The 17546-nt window shown below is 34.4% G+C and overlaps 1 protein-coding gene across 2 annotated transcripts in view; it reads left to right on the forward strand.

Annotated features, from left to right (window-relative positions):
* Positions 1–17546, forward strand: part of ccdc186 (coiled-coil domain-containing protein 186) — a 51377-nt gene that overhangs the window by 11485 nt on the left and 22346 nt on the right. For both annotated transcript variants that reach the window (XM_056469001.1, XM_056469002.1), the window contains exons 4-12: positions 1624–1752; positions 4955–5167; positions 5268–5387; positions 7783–7887; positions 8128–8226; positions 8760–8846; positions 8937–9079; positions 13255–13510; positions 15406–15595. In XM_056469001.1, the coding sequence (XP_056324976.1) occupies positions 1624–1752; positions 4955–5167; positions 5268–5387; positions 7783–7887; positions 8128–8226; positions 8760–8846; positions 8937–9079; positions 13255–13510; positions 15406–15595 (1342 nt within the window). The remainder of the gene's footprint in view (positions 1–1623; positions 1753–4954; positions 5168–5267; positions 5388–7782; positions 7888–8127; positions 8227–8759; positions 8847–8936; positions 9080–13254; positions 13511–15405; positions 15596–17546) is intronic.

Here is a 17546-nt window from a genome sequence, read left to right on the forward strand (position 1 = left end):
TACATTTGTAAGGTAACGCTATTACATTGACTTTAGTAACTGTAATCAAAATACACAAATTTAAAATGTAATTCGTTACATTACTGCTTTTCCCTAAAATGTAATTAGAATACAGTAACGCGTTATGTGTAACTTGTTACAACCAACTCTGGTAATGTTAATGAGCATGCATGATGTTGTTATCGTGGATTCTTAAAAATACAGTAAATCAATCATTATTTATTTAAACTTAATGCATTAATTTATGAAGATTCAGTTTGTTGTATTTGCATTGTTTTTTTATCGCATCACCAAATGCTTGAAAACTTTAATTTTGATTTAACTTTCACACACTGATCAGATCTACGACATGTTTCAGATATTAATTCTTGAAGATATTCTGATTTTTACAATAAGGCTCAGTTTATTAACACTATTTAATTAAACAAAACCGATGATGAAAACTGCTTGCAAAACATTTATTAATTTTAGGTAGGGCTGCACGATATTGATCAAATCTGACGTCGCGATATTTAGTTTTTTTGCGATATGAATACAATTTTACCAGATGGCTTGAAGAGCTCTTTTTGTGGGGGAAAGAAAAAAAAAGGTTGGGTCGAATTTGTAAGGTGTGAATCCTGCATATATTAAAAAATAATGATAAGAAAATTGGGAGGGTCAGTATTTAGTGCTGTGAATGAGTGTGTGTGTGGATGTTTTCCAGTGATGGGTTGCAGCTGGAAGGTCATCCGCTGCATAAAAACATACTGGATAAGTTGGCGGTTCATTCCGCTGTGGCGACCCCAGATTAATAAAGGGACTAAGAGGAAAAGAAAATCAATGAATGAATGAATGAATAATAAAATTGCAAGAATAATTACAATAGAGCAAAGAAAAAAGTAAAAAAAACAGTTTATGGTTTTCCGGAGAGTCATAGAGAATTCAGAAACAGAAATGTAATAATGTAATGTAAAATAACACTGTATAGATTTCGTTATATTAATAAATCAGTCAGATTTTTCCTCATTAAAGTTACAAATGTTTTACGTTATTGTGCCCCAATACTTTACACTTTCTTAAAAATGCCTTAAAAACATGTAAATGATAAAGTTTCACTCTGTTATGGTTATACTTTGCAATGACTCCACAAATCTCATGGATTTCCCAATTGTTGTTCGATTATAATGCCAACTTAACATAGCATATCCTAATAAAGTTCCTTTTTTAATTTTTTTAACAGAATTTCTTACACAAAAATAGTTATTTCTTGCTTTTAATTTGATTCACTATACGGTCAAATTAGTCAATTCTTTTGCAATAAAATTAGTTTCACAGTTTGCTTGCACCGAACATTTATATGCAATACAGTCATGCACCAATTGTTATTATGCCTGACTGTTAATGCAAACTTCTCATGTCAATATCTTTATAATACTGTATGTCATGAAATAAACTTTAGCATTTTAGCACAAATAGAACAATTCCAAGAACAGAACTTAAAATGTGTGATTGATATATATATATATATATTGAGCAATATTGCTGTTTATGATCATTTGCTGACTATCAGAGCTTTCTGTTGTCGTCATCATGAACATGTTTATGGTTTCTACAATCGACTGATCACCTCTCTTGTTTTACCAGTTTGATAGCCGGGTGGAGGAACTAACGAAAGAACTAAAAGACTCCAGAGACAAACTGGTTCACCAGGATCAGGCCGCTAAAAATGCCATACAGCAGATGCAGAGGGAGATGGCCTATAGACTCGAACAGGTGAGAGGTCATCGGCATAGAGACAGTCCAAACATAAACCTGCTTGCACAATAGCACTGGCTTAATTATGTCTAGTTTTCAGCCAGTGCTCCTTATATTTAAAATGAATTTGCGTCAATCTTCCAGACTTCCAGAAAAGGAAGTCATGTTTTGTGTTGTTTTCATATCATATATATGATTTTAGGTGCTGGTTTCCAATTGTCTCTGTTCTTATTTTTTTGGTAAATGTACTGGTAAATGTAGAATATATACCGTGCAAAAGTTTTAGACCACTAGTGCTTTCACCTCACCCCACCCCCCCACCAAAAAAAGCTTTAAAGTCTGTTATTTCAGATTTTTTTCTGTAGCATGTCACTTTGAAATATAAATTTACATTTACAAGCATTATTTTCTCTAAGAGGCTTCAAAAAAACCTACCTGCAAAGCTACAGTAATATTCAAAGTTTTAGTTACTTGTGTAAATAAATGATGTAAAATGAGGATGCTTTTTAAAATAATGCAGAAAAACATTTTGTTTATCATTTAACTTGTATTAATTCAATCAAATCAACATTCTGTATGACAACACTTTGCATTTAAACACTTGGCACACTTTCCCATAGTTTTTCAGGTAGCCTTGCAGGTTTTTTTTTTTTTTAAAGCATCTTAAAGATGTTGCCAAAGTTCTTCCAGGTTTAGTTTGTCTCAGTTTGTTCTTTTTCTTCATGTCATACCAGACAGACTGGATGATGATCAGATCAGATCTCTGTGTGGAGCACTGGCTGTTGTCAGACTCCTTGTGCAGACAGTAATCTCACTGTATAATTGCAATTAATGACAAAAATAATGTTTGGAAATTGATAAATTGATATTTCAAACTCACATGCTGCATAAAAATATAAAAAAAAACTGAATTTAATCCTTTTATTGGTGAAAATACCTGTGGCCTATGACTTTTGCACAGTACTGTATGTTCATTTATTGAGGACTGACGTCATACAAACTTTCAGGAATATAGTGAGAGAGTTATGTTTGCTTTGGAAAGACTTGTTCAAACAGCCCTTCATGCTCCTGTAAACTCCTCAGTCAAGTGTGAGGGCCACTTTTTTGCTCTTTCACTGCACATCAGGGGCCACAACTGCTAACAGATTGTGCTAACTTGTGCAATCCCATATTTGTTAATGCTAAAGGCTGCCATAAGGATTTACCAAAGAAATATTAACTTTTACAAATATGTTATTGTTGAGGTTGAATTTATTCCATGTGCATTTAAGGAGTTTCCATTTCAGAAGATATGTTTATGGGAGGAGAGTATTTAAATGAATATTGCAGCAAAGGTTTGCAATAGGTAGTTTTATTATTGGTATGTACACCATTGTTTAACAACCAAAAAAAGCATGCTTTGTGCTTGGGTTAGAGGATTATACACATCTGCTTATCATCAGCTACTAAACTGTACTAAACCGAGAAGGGTCTGGATGCAGACTTGGTGCAGTTGCAAGGTTAGCTGCATGCAATGCTTTTTGATGTGCACACCTAATCCCACCCCTAACCCTACTCCTGAGAGTGATGTCACTAGCTCCATTGAGTGCATTGTGTCTGACATTGCAAGTCTGAGATATGCAGTCTCAGTTTGCAAATCCAAGTCTGCATGCAGATGCTATTCACTTAACATGGCAGTAAATTTGCTAAAATATGCTATCGTGTAATGGTGTATACATTGTAAAATCGATTTTTTTACTTTACAGTTACTATACTTTTACTTCACTTTAAAGTGTAAAAGCTTGTTGCCTTAGTAGAGATAGGTTGACTATACTTTTAAAAAGTGGGTCATCTTGTGACCCCAAGTTACATCATGGCAACTTGGAGTTGTTAAGTTGACTTAACTTTTCTAATTATGCACATAGTTAATTTACTTAAGAATTTAAAGGCAATAGCTTTACTACCCTTTTCAAGTAAAGTCAACTAATCACATTTTACAGTGTATTCAAGCTGGTTAACATGTTGTTATTGGTTCAAACAAAGTCCCTTTAAGTAAATTTTCAGCTTTGGTTCAAATCCCATGATTCATAAAAAAAACAGCATTCTGTTCATCACATACAGAATCACATACTGCATAGCGTTTTGATTATGCTGTATATCATGAAATAAACTTCAGCATATATCACAAAAATCAAATTTGAGGCTGTCATATCATATGCTTCCAACAGAACTAGACACATTATGTAAAGTCAGCAATATTGCGTTTGCTGTTTTTTTTTTAATCACCTGCTGACTATCAGAGCTTGTCATCATTATGAACATGTTTATGGTTATTTATATATAAATATCTTACATAATTTGTAAACATGATTTTTCATTCCCCTCACTCAATGAAAACTTTTTATAACATTAAAACATTTATACTGAAAGTATAAAGCAAACATGAATTATAGTTAATTCGATACAAATTACATTTATTGTAAACATCAAGCAAAACTTCAAACATTCTTTGATAGCATTTTACATATAGTCTCTCTGGAATAGGGCTGTATGGATGACATTCACACCAATTTGTCATTGTCATGTGACTTCTAGCATCAGATACTTTGCTTAACTGCCATTTACAAATCCTCTCCCATGGTTTAATGGGATTTTAAAGTGTCCAGTGGACTTCAGAATCTCTTCAGAAGTGTCATCTAAGAACATTTAGCCTACTGTTTTATGAATATTATGAATTTGGACATGATACTCTTCTACTGGTACTTTTTACCTATTTGATTGTATGGAATCAGGAATATTTGGACATTAAAACAGGGTATATGCATTGCAGCATTGATGTTGTAATGTAATTAAAATATATTCAGTTAAATAGACTTAAGCATTTACTTAGTTGTTCAAGCTTAAAATGAGATGAAAGACCGTTTAAACGCAAGCGTCGTCAGTAGCAGCAGGTTGGTGCAGAGACCTCATTGAAAATACTGGGGTAAAATAAATTTCCATATTTTAAAGACATGGCGCGGAAAAATGGAATTTAATGCAGTGCTTGTCTGGTCTTATACCCCCTTTATATTGTATATCAATCAAGCAGTGAAGATAAATGATTTTTAAAGAAACGAGCTCTTAAATGTGGCTGTTTTGTCATGGCACGACAGTTCACCGGAAGCGCTTGGGCAGACTGACTGAAAATTTAAAGTTTTTGTGCATATACCACATTGTGTTTACAAATGTATTCTCATTCCAGGCCAATAAGAAATGCGAGGAGGCTCGTCAGGAGAAGGAAACGATGGTCATGAAGTATGTTCGAGGTGAAAAGGAAGCGCTAGATCTTCGGAGGGAGAAGGAACAGCTGGAGAAAAAGCTACGGGAAGCCACAGCAGAAGTAGACAAACAGGCCCGGCGGGGAAACACGCTGGCCCAGGAGAAAGGACGCCTGCAGCAGCTCTATGACGCCAAGGTCAGACATTCACAAACAGTTTACCTTAATGCTTTATGAAATGCATTGATTGTGTGTGCGCGTTCTCGGGACTGTTTGCCTTTGATTTACTATTCTGTAGGAGAATGAGGTGACAAGACTTACACGCGAGCTGGAGAAAGTCAAGGAGGAAATTAATTCTCACGTCATCAAAGTAAAGTGGGCTCAGAACAAACTAAAGAGCGAAACGGACACTCACAAGGTAAACCTGAGCAAACGCTGATTCACAGCAAAGGCATTCGATGCGAATAGGAAAGTCCACTTTGCAGATACTGATATAGAGGAAGTATATCAATGGAATCAGAATCAATGATTTCAGAATTATTTCTCCAGATGAACAGGGATGGGCAAAAATACATTGAAAAGTATTTTAAAATAAAATATCGTTTAAGTGTATCAAAATAAACTACAAAATACAGCAGCCACAAAATGTATGAAAATAAAACGCTGTACTTTTGTATTTTAAAAATACTACTAAATACATTTTAAAAAGGAACATGAGATTTCTTTGCAAACCTTCCATTAATAGGCCTATTTGATCAGTCCCTTCACCATTAAACTGATTCTTTAATACTTAATGTAATAACATTTCTGAAACTCTGTTATATCAATATATCATGCTCTTGCTGTCTAACCTGTCAGAAAATTTTGATTATTAAATGTGCGTTACATATGTTGTCACTTTCACATCTTTGGGCATACATCTTTCCTTTTCACTAACTATACAGTGCACCTGCAGATCAACTACCAGCATTTAAAACAGTGTCAGAATCGCCACTGTAGGACCTATTTTTCTGTTCTTTGTTTTAGCGACAAACATTTGGCATCAGCAATCGGCTTTATGCATACAGACTTTTAATTTTCAGCCAGGCAACCCAAGTGCTTCCGGTGAACTCTCTTTCCATTACAAAATTGTCACGTTTAAGATCTGATTTCTTTAAAAGTCAGCCATCTTCACTGCCTGTTAGATAAACGATATGAATTGGGTCTCAGATCAGACAAGAAGCACTGCATTAAATTCCATTTCCCCGGTCATGTTTGTAGAAGTTTATTTTACCCCAGTATTTTCTATGGTATTTCTGAGCTAGCCTGTTGTTATTGAAGACGCTAGTGGTTTACAATGGTCTTTCATCTCGTTTTACACTTGAACAACTAAATAAATGCTTAAGTCTGTTTAACTGAATGTATTGTAATTACATTACAACATCGATGCTGTAAAAACAACCTTGCAGAATTTAAAATAGTCACATTAAGCTTTCACCGGAAGTTTATCGTTGGCTTTAAATCTGTAGCTGTGCATAGAGCCCATCCATCCAAAATTACTTTTATTTATACAATGTATTTTGTATAATATTTGATACAAAATATTTAGCCATTCTCATCAACCCTATCAAATACAAATTACTAAATACAATTTTGTATTTAAAAATACGTATTTGAAATCCATGTAATATAAATACTGCCCATCCCTGCAGATGATGAACAATGATTAACACTGGCAGCCAGCCAGAATTACTCCAAGCCAACATTTAAAGCAATGACAAACATTTGCTTATAGTAAGAAAAATGTTATCAACCGTTAGTCTGGCCACTGGTACAGTTAACATTATATTTATAGTAATATATATATATTTTTTATAAATAAACTTACAATAATATACCTTATTGCAAGTCATTCTAATTGAAGGGATAGTGAATGTTAGTTATGTTTTAATAGCTGAAGGATGTACATTTTAAATTTAAATAAGAAAATGTGATTTTATTAATGTTTAGGTTGACTTTTTTGTGTCACTATTGATCAACGGGCAGGGGTTTCAAACTCAGTTCATGGAGGGCCGCAGCTCTGCACAGTTTAGTTCCAACTTTAATTAAACACACCTGATCTAACTAATTGAGTCCTTCAGGCTTGTTTGAAACCTACAGGCAAGCGTGTTGAAGCAGGGTTAAAACTAAACTGTGTAGGAGTTTGACACCCCTGCTCTAGGGTTTTTATTATTTTGGTATTCATTTATTTTGTGTAGTAGTTTAAGTACATTTTTATTTAAAGTTTTAGCCATGTTGCCATGTTTTTGTCATTCTGTGTAGTTTTAATTTGTTTATGTTATTGAGTTGTATTAATTGTAGTATTTCAACTTCTTTATTAAAGTTTTTCTAAGGCTTAGGCTTTTCACCTAGTATTTATTTTCTTTTATTTCAGCTTTTTTTCCAGTTACTGAAAGTGGCATTTGCAATACTGTTTCAATCAATGGATTATGTAGTAAATTCACTTGAGATGAGCAAAATGTTTATTAATATTGTCAAAAAGTATTTATTAATCTTTCTTGATGTTCGGTTGTAAAAATGCAATTTTCGTTGCTAACTCAAATTTGCACAGGTCTATTAAATTTGAACACAGGACATTTGATTTAATATATCAGTGAAAATTAACTCTAAATATGGATGGATGGATGGATGATGGATGGATGGATGGATGGATATATTGATTGATTGATTAACAAATATAAAAGTAACCTCAATGTAAAGCATTAGCATTTTTTGTTAACAATACCAGCAAAGTATTGTTGATGTCATTTAACAGAGATGTCCTTTAAAAACAGGAAACAAAAGACAGATTAAAGGAAACGACGGCCAAGCTGACTCAAGCAAAAGAAGAGACGGAGCAGATTCGCAAAAACTGCCAGGACATGATCCGCACGTACCAGGTACCATTTACAGCCCACTAGAGGGCATCATATACAAACATTTTCCCTGCCTCCATATAAAATGCTAAACCTATTATGAATTATTTATTATGAGTTAAAGATATGCTTTAAAGTTCATTAAAAAAGGTTGCTACAGTGTTCTGCTGTAAACAATTATAGTGGTTTATCTTAATCTCAGGGGATATAAACTAATTTGCAGTTTCTATTTGCTTGTTAGAAACTTCTGTTTTTTTCCTGCAGGAATCTGAGGAGATTAAGTCAAATGAATTGGATGCAAAGCTGCGAGAGACCAAGGGAGAGCTGGAGAAGCAAAAACAAGAGCAAACAGATCAGCTAGAGGTTCGCTTTCACTTAATTTATGCTCAAATTCCTTTTAAAAAGCAAATATTTATAGAAGACAATTATGAAAAAAAGCCCTGATGACGTACATTTCCTCATTCATATTCCAGTAATGGGTTTCCCTAGGCAACAGAAGTCCCATAAACTAAGTTTTACAGCTTTTGGGGGGGCAGATGTTTGTCTGCGTTACACCTCATATCTCTTCTTTTAGCTGTTCTGCCACTGCGCGTCGGAGATATGCAGTTCAGCCCATATGGCTCTTTGCCACCTGCTTTTAAATCTGTTTATGAATAAATGAGCCTCCATTCACCGAGCGTCATTAGTACCTGAGGCCCACAATGAGAGTGTGTACACCCTTATCAGCGAGTCGCTCCTGTGCAAGAAATGGTGTTATTAACATTTGCATTCTCATTAGCATTATTAACGTAGTGTTGCCTAGCAGGCGTCCTCTGCTGATTGCGATTACAATAACGAATAATGGCGCTGTGATGTGCCAAATAGGGGTTGTCATGGTCATTTCGTTTGATTGGCAGATGCACAAAGCAAAGATTAAGGAGTTGGAGGATCTGAAGAGGACTTTTAAAGAAGGCATGGATGAACTGACCACCCTGCGAACCAAGGTGGAAACTCCTTTCTGAAGATAATGCTATGAAATGGTTCCGTGTAAGAGTACAGTATTCTGATGCATTGGCACCCTCTCTGGCCCTCAGGTTAAGTGTCTGGAGGACGAACGACCCCGCTGGGAAGACGAGCTCTCCAAATACAGAGAGATCATTAACAGGCAGAAGGCTGAGATCCAGAACCAGAGGGAGAAACTCACTGCCATCACTAGACTAGAAGAGCAGCACCAGAGGTCTGAACTCACCACCATCTTATCTAATGTTTATTAAACATTATTTTATTATTCAACAACCAGCTCATGGAGACTACATTTTGTCTATGCTGTAATCAGATTTTTCCACTCAGATATGATGTTTGGGATTGATTATTTCTATTTTTGGTACTTATAACTACTATTTCTTTAGTCGTTTTTCCCCCTTGATTGGATAGCTATGACATGGACATGTGTAAATTCCCTCCGAAATGCATTTGAGATGGATATTAATCTGATCACTCAGACCACTTCATGAGGTGGGCTGGTATGCATTCCAGATGAAACTGGACTGGTCTAAATGCCTCTGGTTGTTGAAAACGCGTACAAAAATGTAAATTTTACTTCCCCCATGTGTAAAAGAAATGAATCTGAAAGGCTTTATGACAGATCTAACTGTTCTAATGCAAAATGCAATGGCACCACAGATTACAGTTTAAGGTGCTTGTTAACGCTGTGGTGTGATATTAATTTAACATCTTAATATTAATTTAACATTTAATTATCCCTTAATGGTTAATGAATAGTTAAAAATAAAATTAAAGCTAAATAAAATTAAAACTTGTGCATGTGTGGTGCCTCTGAAAATGAAAGAAACTCTTGCTATTATTTTTTTTCTCCATTTACAAAGGCAGTGTTTTCAGTTTGTTTTTGGGAGAGTAGGTTATGCAGAAATTAATATAAACCCTTTACTATTTTGAATGATTTCTTGTGTGCATCTCTACAACAAAAATAAATGTTTAATTCAGCCTATAATAACAGTTATTGTGAAATCGACATTGTGTGCTGATGGTTTACTGGACCACGAGTGAAGCACAAAGCCTCCTGTGTAGCCTAAATATGAAATTTTTTGTATGCCAAGTATAGGAACGGGCCAGTATAAGTTTCTGACGGTATGGTAACCTTGGATAAAAATACTACGGTTTTACTGTATCATGATATTGTGATTGCTGCTCTAAAATAATATCTTTTTAAAGGTCTGGGTAAAACAAACAAACAAACAAACTAAAAAAAAAAAATTTCCCCATTGAACACAATATATTTTATTTTAGGAAACATTAATAATATTTTGGAACAGTAAACATGTCAGGCTAAATAGTTAAACTAAATCATTCACTTCTGCTGTGTTTATTAGTTTAAAAAACACTGATTTCTTTACAACACATAAAAAATACATTGAAAAAAATCTTACATATACCTTCAGAGCGGTATAACAGAACATTTTAGCGGTATTAAAACCTTGAATATTCTGTAAACCTTGAAACCAGTTATCGTCCCATGCCTAGTCAAGTAACATATATAGCTTACTATTCTGTAAAAACTAATTAAATATGTGTGGTGTATCTGACACTTTAGTTGCATAACCTAGTTATGGGTTGACATTACCTAGCATATAGCATGGGATTTGAAGACTGTTTTGATATATGTTTAGCAGCGACACATTTATGTGGCTTAATGTAATTAAAGCCGTTTTCCTAAATCAGAAAGCTATCCTATTAGAGAAAAAAGCATGAAGTGACCAGGTGTAAACAGGCCCAAAATTAGCTACATTTTTACAGTTCTTGAAATGCAAGGCAAACATGATTCCTATTGATCTCAGTCCTATTATTTTAAAGGTGTAGTATTAAAGGAATAGTTTACCCAAAAATTCACCAGTCACCATTAAAAGTCACCATTTACTCTCCCTTTACTTGTTTCAAAACTGTTTAAGTTTTTTCCACTGTTGAACACAATTGAAGATATTTAGAAAAATGCTGAAAACCTGTAACCGTTAGCCCCTTTCACACAGTGATACCGGTAAATTTCCAGAAAATTACTGGAATGACTTTCCCGGTAAACGGCAAGAACGTTCCAGAATATTTCCGAAAAAGAACATTTACACATCCATTCCAAAATGCCGTTAAATTCTGACATCATTGACCAGAAATGACCTCTAAACGGCTGCGCTTGAATTTGTCTGGCTTTTGTTGATGGTTGATGGTACATAATATGTGTATGTGCTGGTGCTCACGGGCTGCTTCACATGCACATGCGTCAAGCAACTGAAGCAGAGCTTTAAGGTAAGCAAACAGCGGTTTATCATAAGCATTAATCGATCATTTTTCTCACAGTTGGCATCAAGAAGGAACATAGAAACATTTTCTGACTAACATCTAGCAGCTAAATGTGTCTGGAAAAATATTCAAAGCCTTTTATTTTCATAAACAGCACGGATGTGAATGCGTCTGAATGTTCTGATTGGCTGGAGTATATGTCTCACGTCAGCTCTTTCTGGCAATTTTCCTTCTGCGTTCACACAGAGTAGTATTCCGGCAAATTACTGGTTATTTTACAACTTCTCTTTCTGAAAATTGCTGTAACGAATTTACCGGTATTTTCGAAAAGAGCCTGTTCACACATGATCCTTTTTCTGGAAATTCCGGTAATATTCCGGAAAGGTCTGTATGTGTAAAAGGGGCTATTGACTTCCATAATTTTTTTATCCTACTTTCTGCAACAGAAGAAAAAAAAATCTCATAAAGGTCTGAAACCACTTGAGGGAAAGTAAATTGAGAGTAAATTTTGATTTTTGGGTGAACTATCTCTTTAAGACAAATTCAATTAACAAAAATTACTGTGGATACACTGTTATTAACAGTTACCATTATTAATGCATCATGTATCAAAAATGAAAAATAAGCCCCTTTTTCAACATTTATAAATCTAGGTTCATTTTAAATCATGCAAGATGTTTCTTTGTTACGAAATACACAATACTGAATATAGTTCATTGTTAATGTATGTTTGGTCAGATAAAGAAGCATCTTTAAAATAATGATAAAAAAAGAATGATAATAAAAGAAAAGCTTATTCAGCATGAAATAACACTGGAAGTTACTCTCTTTCCTCAGCCTCATTTTTGTCCACGTTGCTATAAATATACAATCTACTCCAATTAATCCCCATTGTAATCCAGTCAACATGACAGTCTTCATTCTCACTTGTATGTCTTGAATGGCGTCTGCATCCCCCTCTCAGATCCATAGACTCGTAATCTTGCCATGTTTCTGTTGAACATGGAGCGTCAGTACCGCAGCCTGACCTTGACTGATCTCCCAGCGGTTGGTGTCCCCTGCTGATGCAGAAACTGCAGGTGGATGTAATGCACTGTAGCAGGATCACACGGTCCCCTGCAGCGCTGACAGAATAATTCATCCCTCACCGGGGCTGCTCTGATTCACTTCTGCTGGGCCTGTCAGTCAACTGCATTACCTCAGTCTTGTTTTTAGAACTCTTGAATTATTTGTATTCCCAAGAATGACTTTGCAGTGTTTCTGCTACTCATTCAGCCGCCACATCAAATCCATAGACTGTAAACGATATGGACGTAGTATCCGTGACATCACCCATAGGTTTCTGAAGAGCGCAAATGAAGCTACAAGAAGGCGTGGTCAACCATCACCATTTTGTTTGCGCATCATTGCACTGACCGGGGTTACCAAATAAGGGAAAAGAGGTGGAGTGCAAGTGGAGCTACAGAAGCCTGCTAGCATTTGCTTAAATGATTGAAGAATTCCATTTTTGGCCGAACTATCCTTTAAGATTGTGCATTGTATATCTTTTTATAAAATGTTTGTCTTATGGGGCTTGAATAAAGTCTTATGTTTTGTATAAGAGTCATTATAATCTAAAATGCACCATTTGTCAAACTTTAAACTCATCTATGGCATTTCGCTTATTTTTAAGTGAACTTTTGAGTGTTTGGTGACTACATTAACTGCCTTGCATTGAATGTGATGCAACACCTGTGAAGTTGTTGTAGACGCTTGTCTTATAAAAACTCTTCAGAGTTATACACTAGTTTATATCTGAGGAACACCTACCCTCTTTGTGGCACAATTTTTGTTCATCATAGAGCCAGTCTATTATTATTTAATCCAACAAAATGAAGGATTATATTTTCAGCCTGTGTGTTGGGAGGTGCGACAAGGTGAAAGGGGCATGATCAGTGGAAATAACCGAGAAGAAACTCTGTCTTGCCTTTAGTGTGTTAATTTAGAATATTCAGTCAGATAGTTTTATGGTCTCTGCTGTGGTTTGGTCCAGTGGGAATGTTGGCACACTAACTAAACCACACGTGTTGGTCCTCGTGTCTAACATGTGCTTGTCCTTTTCAGGGATGAGCAGGAGATTGCGTCCTTGCAGGAGGAGGTGGAGAATCTAAACTCTCAGATCACTGACCTGCAGCGGGACATTGAAGGCAGCAGGACGAGAGAGGCAGAGCTTCTGGGCTTTACTGAGAAACTGAGCAGTAAAAATGCTCAGCTCCAGTCTGAGAGCAACAGCTTACAGGCTCAGCTGGACAGACTGAACAGCAGCTCCAGAGAGCTGCACAACAAACTAGAGGACACTGAGAGATGCCTCTCTGATGTGGTAAGACGACTGCATGGGTTAAATAGCAATATTTTGCAGGTTACTTAAAGCATCTTTACACAACAAAGGCAGCACAGAACCAAACCTGAAGCTGCATAAATGTTCAGAAATTTACACAAACTGTTTAATAGCATCTTTACACTGAATTCTGAACAGGCACATAACCTGTTTGAGTTTTTTTTTCTTGTTGAACACAAAAGAAGATATTTAGAATAATGATAGACCTGTAACTATTGATTTCCATAGTATATGTTTTTCCTACTATGGAAACCAATGGTTAAAGGTTTTCACTTCTTTTTTTTTTGTGTGCGCAACAAAAGAAAAAGAAAATCTCATAAAGGTTTGAAACCACTTGAGGGAGATTCAAAGTATTTGGCAACCCTTAAAGTAGTTGGCTCTAGTACAAGATACAAGACGTTTACATGTGAAGATAATCTATATTACAATAGTATAAAGCTGTAAATGAAATGAAATTAAATCTGAATTTATTTAGCATGCAAACACTGAATAACTTTGTTAGGAAAAGAAAATTGAATCAATTCAAACTTAATTAAGTTATTGCATAATTTCACCCTATAAAAAGTGCTGGGATTACTATTTCAAAATTATTTGATGATAATGTGAGGCATCAACAAATGCACACAAATTAGATTTTTGTCAAATTAGAGATATCATCATAAATGTCACTATAATTTCTTTGTTTTATGCTTTCATGCTTTTATTTTAATGCCTTTTTTTCTGTTCTGAATACTCTTAAAAAGATAGTTCGCCAACAATTTTAATTCTGCCATCAATTTACTAATGTTTCACCTGTTTCAAACCTTTATGCCTTTTTTTTATTTTTATTATTATTATTATTAATTTTTTTTTACAAAAGAAGATATTTAGAAAAATGATGAAAACCTGTAACCATTGACTGATTGTTTTTCTTACTTTGGAAGTCAGTGATTACAGGTTTTTAGCTTTCATTTGGAACCACTTCAGGGAGAGTTAATAATGAGTACATTTTTGGGTGAATTTGTAAAATGTGAAAGATTTGTTATAGACTGAGGGAAACTAAAATAAAAGTTTATTATATTTATAAGGTTTGTAAGTTAAAATGTTATAAATGTTATTTTTATTAGTGTTACTTTAGTCCAGGGGTGCCCAAACTTGGTCCTGGTGGGCCGGTGTCTTGCATATTTAGTTCCAACCCCAAATAAACGCGCCTGAGCCAGCTAATCAAGCTCTTTCTTGCTATACTAGAAACTTCCAAGCAATTGTGTTAAAGCAAAAAGGAGCTAAACTATGCAGGACAGTGGCCCTCCAAGACTAAGTTTGGGCACCCCTGCTCTAGCCTGTTTTAGAATAAATAGATGAAAGTGTAACTTGTGATTTTATACTGAAAGTCTTGTCCATGTGACCTTTGTGGGTTTTTTTGTCTATAAGTTGCAGATTTTAATGGGTGCGACATACTCTATATTGTCTAGAAAATATGGTGATATGAAAACACAACTTATAATAATGGATGCAAAACATTTGTAAACCACAATATTTAATTATTATAAGCTTTACGAAAGGTGCTGTAAAATGCTGCATCAGAACAGCAGAATGAACTGTTTCAATAAAACAAATCAGATTTCTAAAAATTGGACTGAAGCAGAAACTCATAAACTCATAACTCTGCTTTTTGTTGGAATAAATTGTGTGATTGTCTGTTACTGGTAAACTAGACCTAATGTCATAATAGCTGTAATATTGTCAAATTAGCTTGATACTAGACATCATGCCATCCAAGTGTATATTGTTGGCCAGTTTAAATACAACAAGTCCTTAGAATAACATACATGCAAAACTATCGTTGGCATATTATAGATGTCATTTGTAAGGATTCTATGATTTGTGTGTGTTTACAGACGGACAGACTGAAGAGAGAGGAACAACAGAGGCAGGAGGACGTTCTGGCATTACAGACAGAGAGAACGTCACTGCAGACAGAGACATCGCAACTAAAGACTCGTGTAGAGGAATTACGAGACGAACTGGTCACACAGAAGAGAAAACAGGCAGTCAACATCAAAGACCTCACCAAGCAACTCCTGCAGGGTTAGTGCTTTCCCAAGCCACTCAAATATTTCATGACCTCCAGAACTGGGCTTTTTTAGACTAGGGTCACAAGGGAGTGCTTGGGAGTCCATGGAAATATAAAATATGCATGAAAAATAAAAGTATGATATGATAAAATAATATGATTTGGAACAATTACAATAAATAAACAACTTAAGATAACTGAATGAACATAAAAGCATAAAAGAAAGGATTATCTAAAATTATAGTTATTAATAAACAAAATATTTAAAAAAATGATACATTTAAATAAATGTATCAGGAAGTTAAAACAAATATCTAAGCATTTATAGAATAAACATACTTTAACAATGTATTAAAACAAAACAAATACAGATTTATTCATACAGTATAATGTCCAGAAAATATAATGAGCTTTCTTGTAAGAATTGCAATGTTTTTATTTATATATATATTTTTTTTATTGCATTGATTTATTTTGTTTTGTTGGGGTGTTCTTTTATTTATTGGTTTATTTTAGTTAATTTTTTATTTATTTATAATATTAATTTAGTTAATTATTGATTTAATTTTAATTTTATTTATAAATGTTGTATTGTTTTATTTTGTTTTATTGTTGTTTTCTTTTATTTATTAGTTTATTTTATTGTTGATTTTTTTATTTATTTATAATATTAATTTTGTTAATCATTGATTTACTTAAAATGTTATTTATTTGTTTGATTGTATTGATTTGTTTTATTAGTATTTTCTTTTTCTATTTCTTTTTTCTATTTTTATTTTATTGTTGATTGTTAATTTATTTATAATATTAATTTAGTTAATTGTTGGTTTACTTTTTAATTATATATTATTTTTAATTGCATTGATTTTGTTTTATTGGTATTTTCTTGTATTTATTGGTTTATTTATTGTTGATTTTTGTATTTTTTTTTTATTTATAATATTATTTAATTATTGATTTACTTTTAGTGGCCAGAAATAGCAAGAAGTGCAGCAAAACTAAATTCAAAAACATGCTTAATTATTTAAAAAAATATAAATTCTTGGTTTGTTGCGTAATTTTGTGCATGTTTTTTTGAGGATAAGAGCATGCCACACAACAGGTCCACATTGGCACCTACATAATTTGGCTCGCTTTTACCAAGTAACTCTTGCCAAAATACCATAGTGTTGTACGCATGGCCTTTGACGTCAGTGTAGGACACAATCTCACCCAATTTAAAAGCATATTTATTTATCATTCCTAAATATACACAAATGTAAGCTAAATTTCATTCAGCACTGGGGATTTTTTTCTATGCCGTCTACGTATGAGAACAAACCCACAACCTAATTTTAGGTTTCTATGTGACCCGCCAGTTGAGACCCACTAATGCTAAGATTTTTTTCGTTATTTTTTTTTTAATTGCTAAATGAAAAAATAATTAATATTAAAAAAGCTACTTTCATTCTTCTCTATTATCGTTTTTTTTTGTGTGTGTGGATATCTTAACTAGAATTCGATTTGTTATTTTAATAGGCTCTCAATGGGTTACTTCTCCACGCTCCCAGGAGCCCACAGGCACTGTTAGTAATTATCAAGCCATATTGACGCTCTCGGTGGGGCAGACTGACGTTCATTGCAGACAGATTGAGTTTATGTATCTGTGCCTGCATGTAGCCGCAGGAAAGGCTAGGTTAGGGCACAAGACTGTTTCGGAGCGTCTCTTCTGTTAGAGGAGAGACGAGGAAGGGAGGGCAAGGGAGAAGAACGTGCGCCATGGGACTCTCTTTAGTGTCGGAGGAGGCGTACAGTACGTGAAGGTATTTTTAAATGAACCTATTTTTTACTCCATCGCTTTTGGGTCTCTGTGATCTTCATATATTTTTTCAAGGTCCGTATGTTAAGGTGAAACACTGTAGGCAAAACCAAGGCTTTTTCATGGCCCTGTCAATGTTTGAGATTTAATGCTTTTGGGCTTTTCAT

Source organism: Danio aesculapii, chromosome 12, assembly GCF_903798145.1.
Source record: "Danio aesculapii chromosome 12, fDanAes4.1, whole genome shotgun sequence".
NCBI classification, from domain to species: domain Eukaryota; kingdom Metazoa; phylum Chordata; class Actinopteri; order Cypriniformes; family Danionidae; genus Danio; species Danio aesculapii.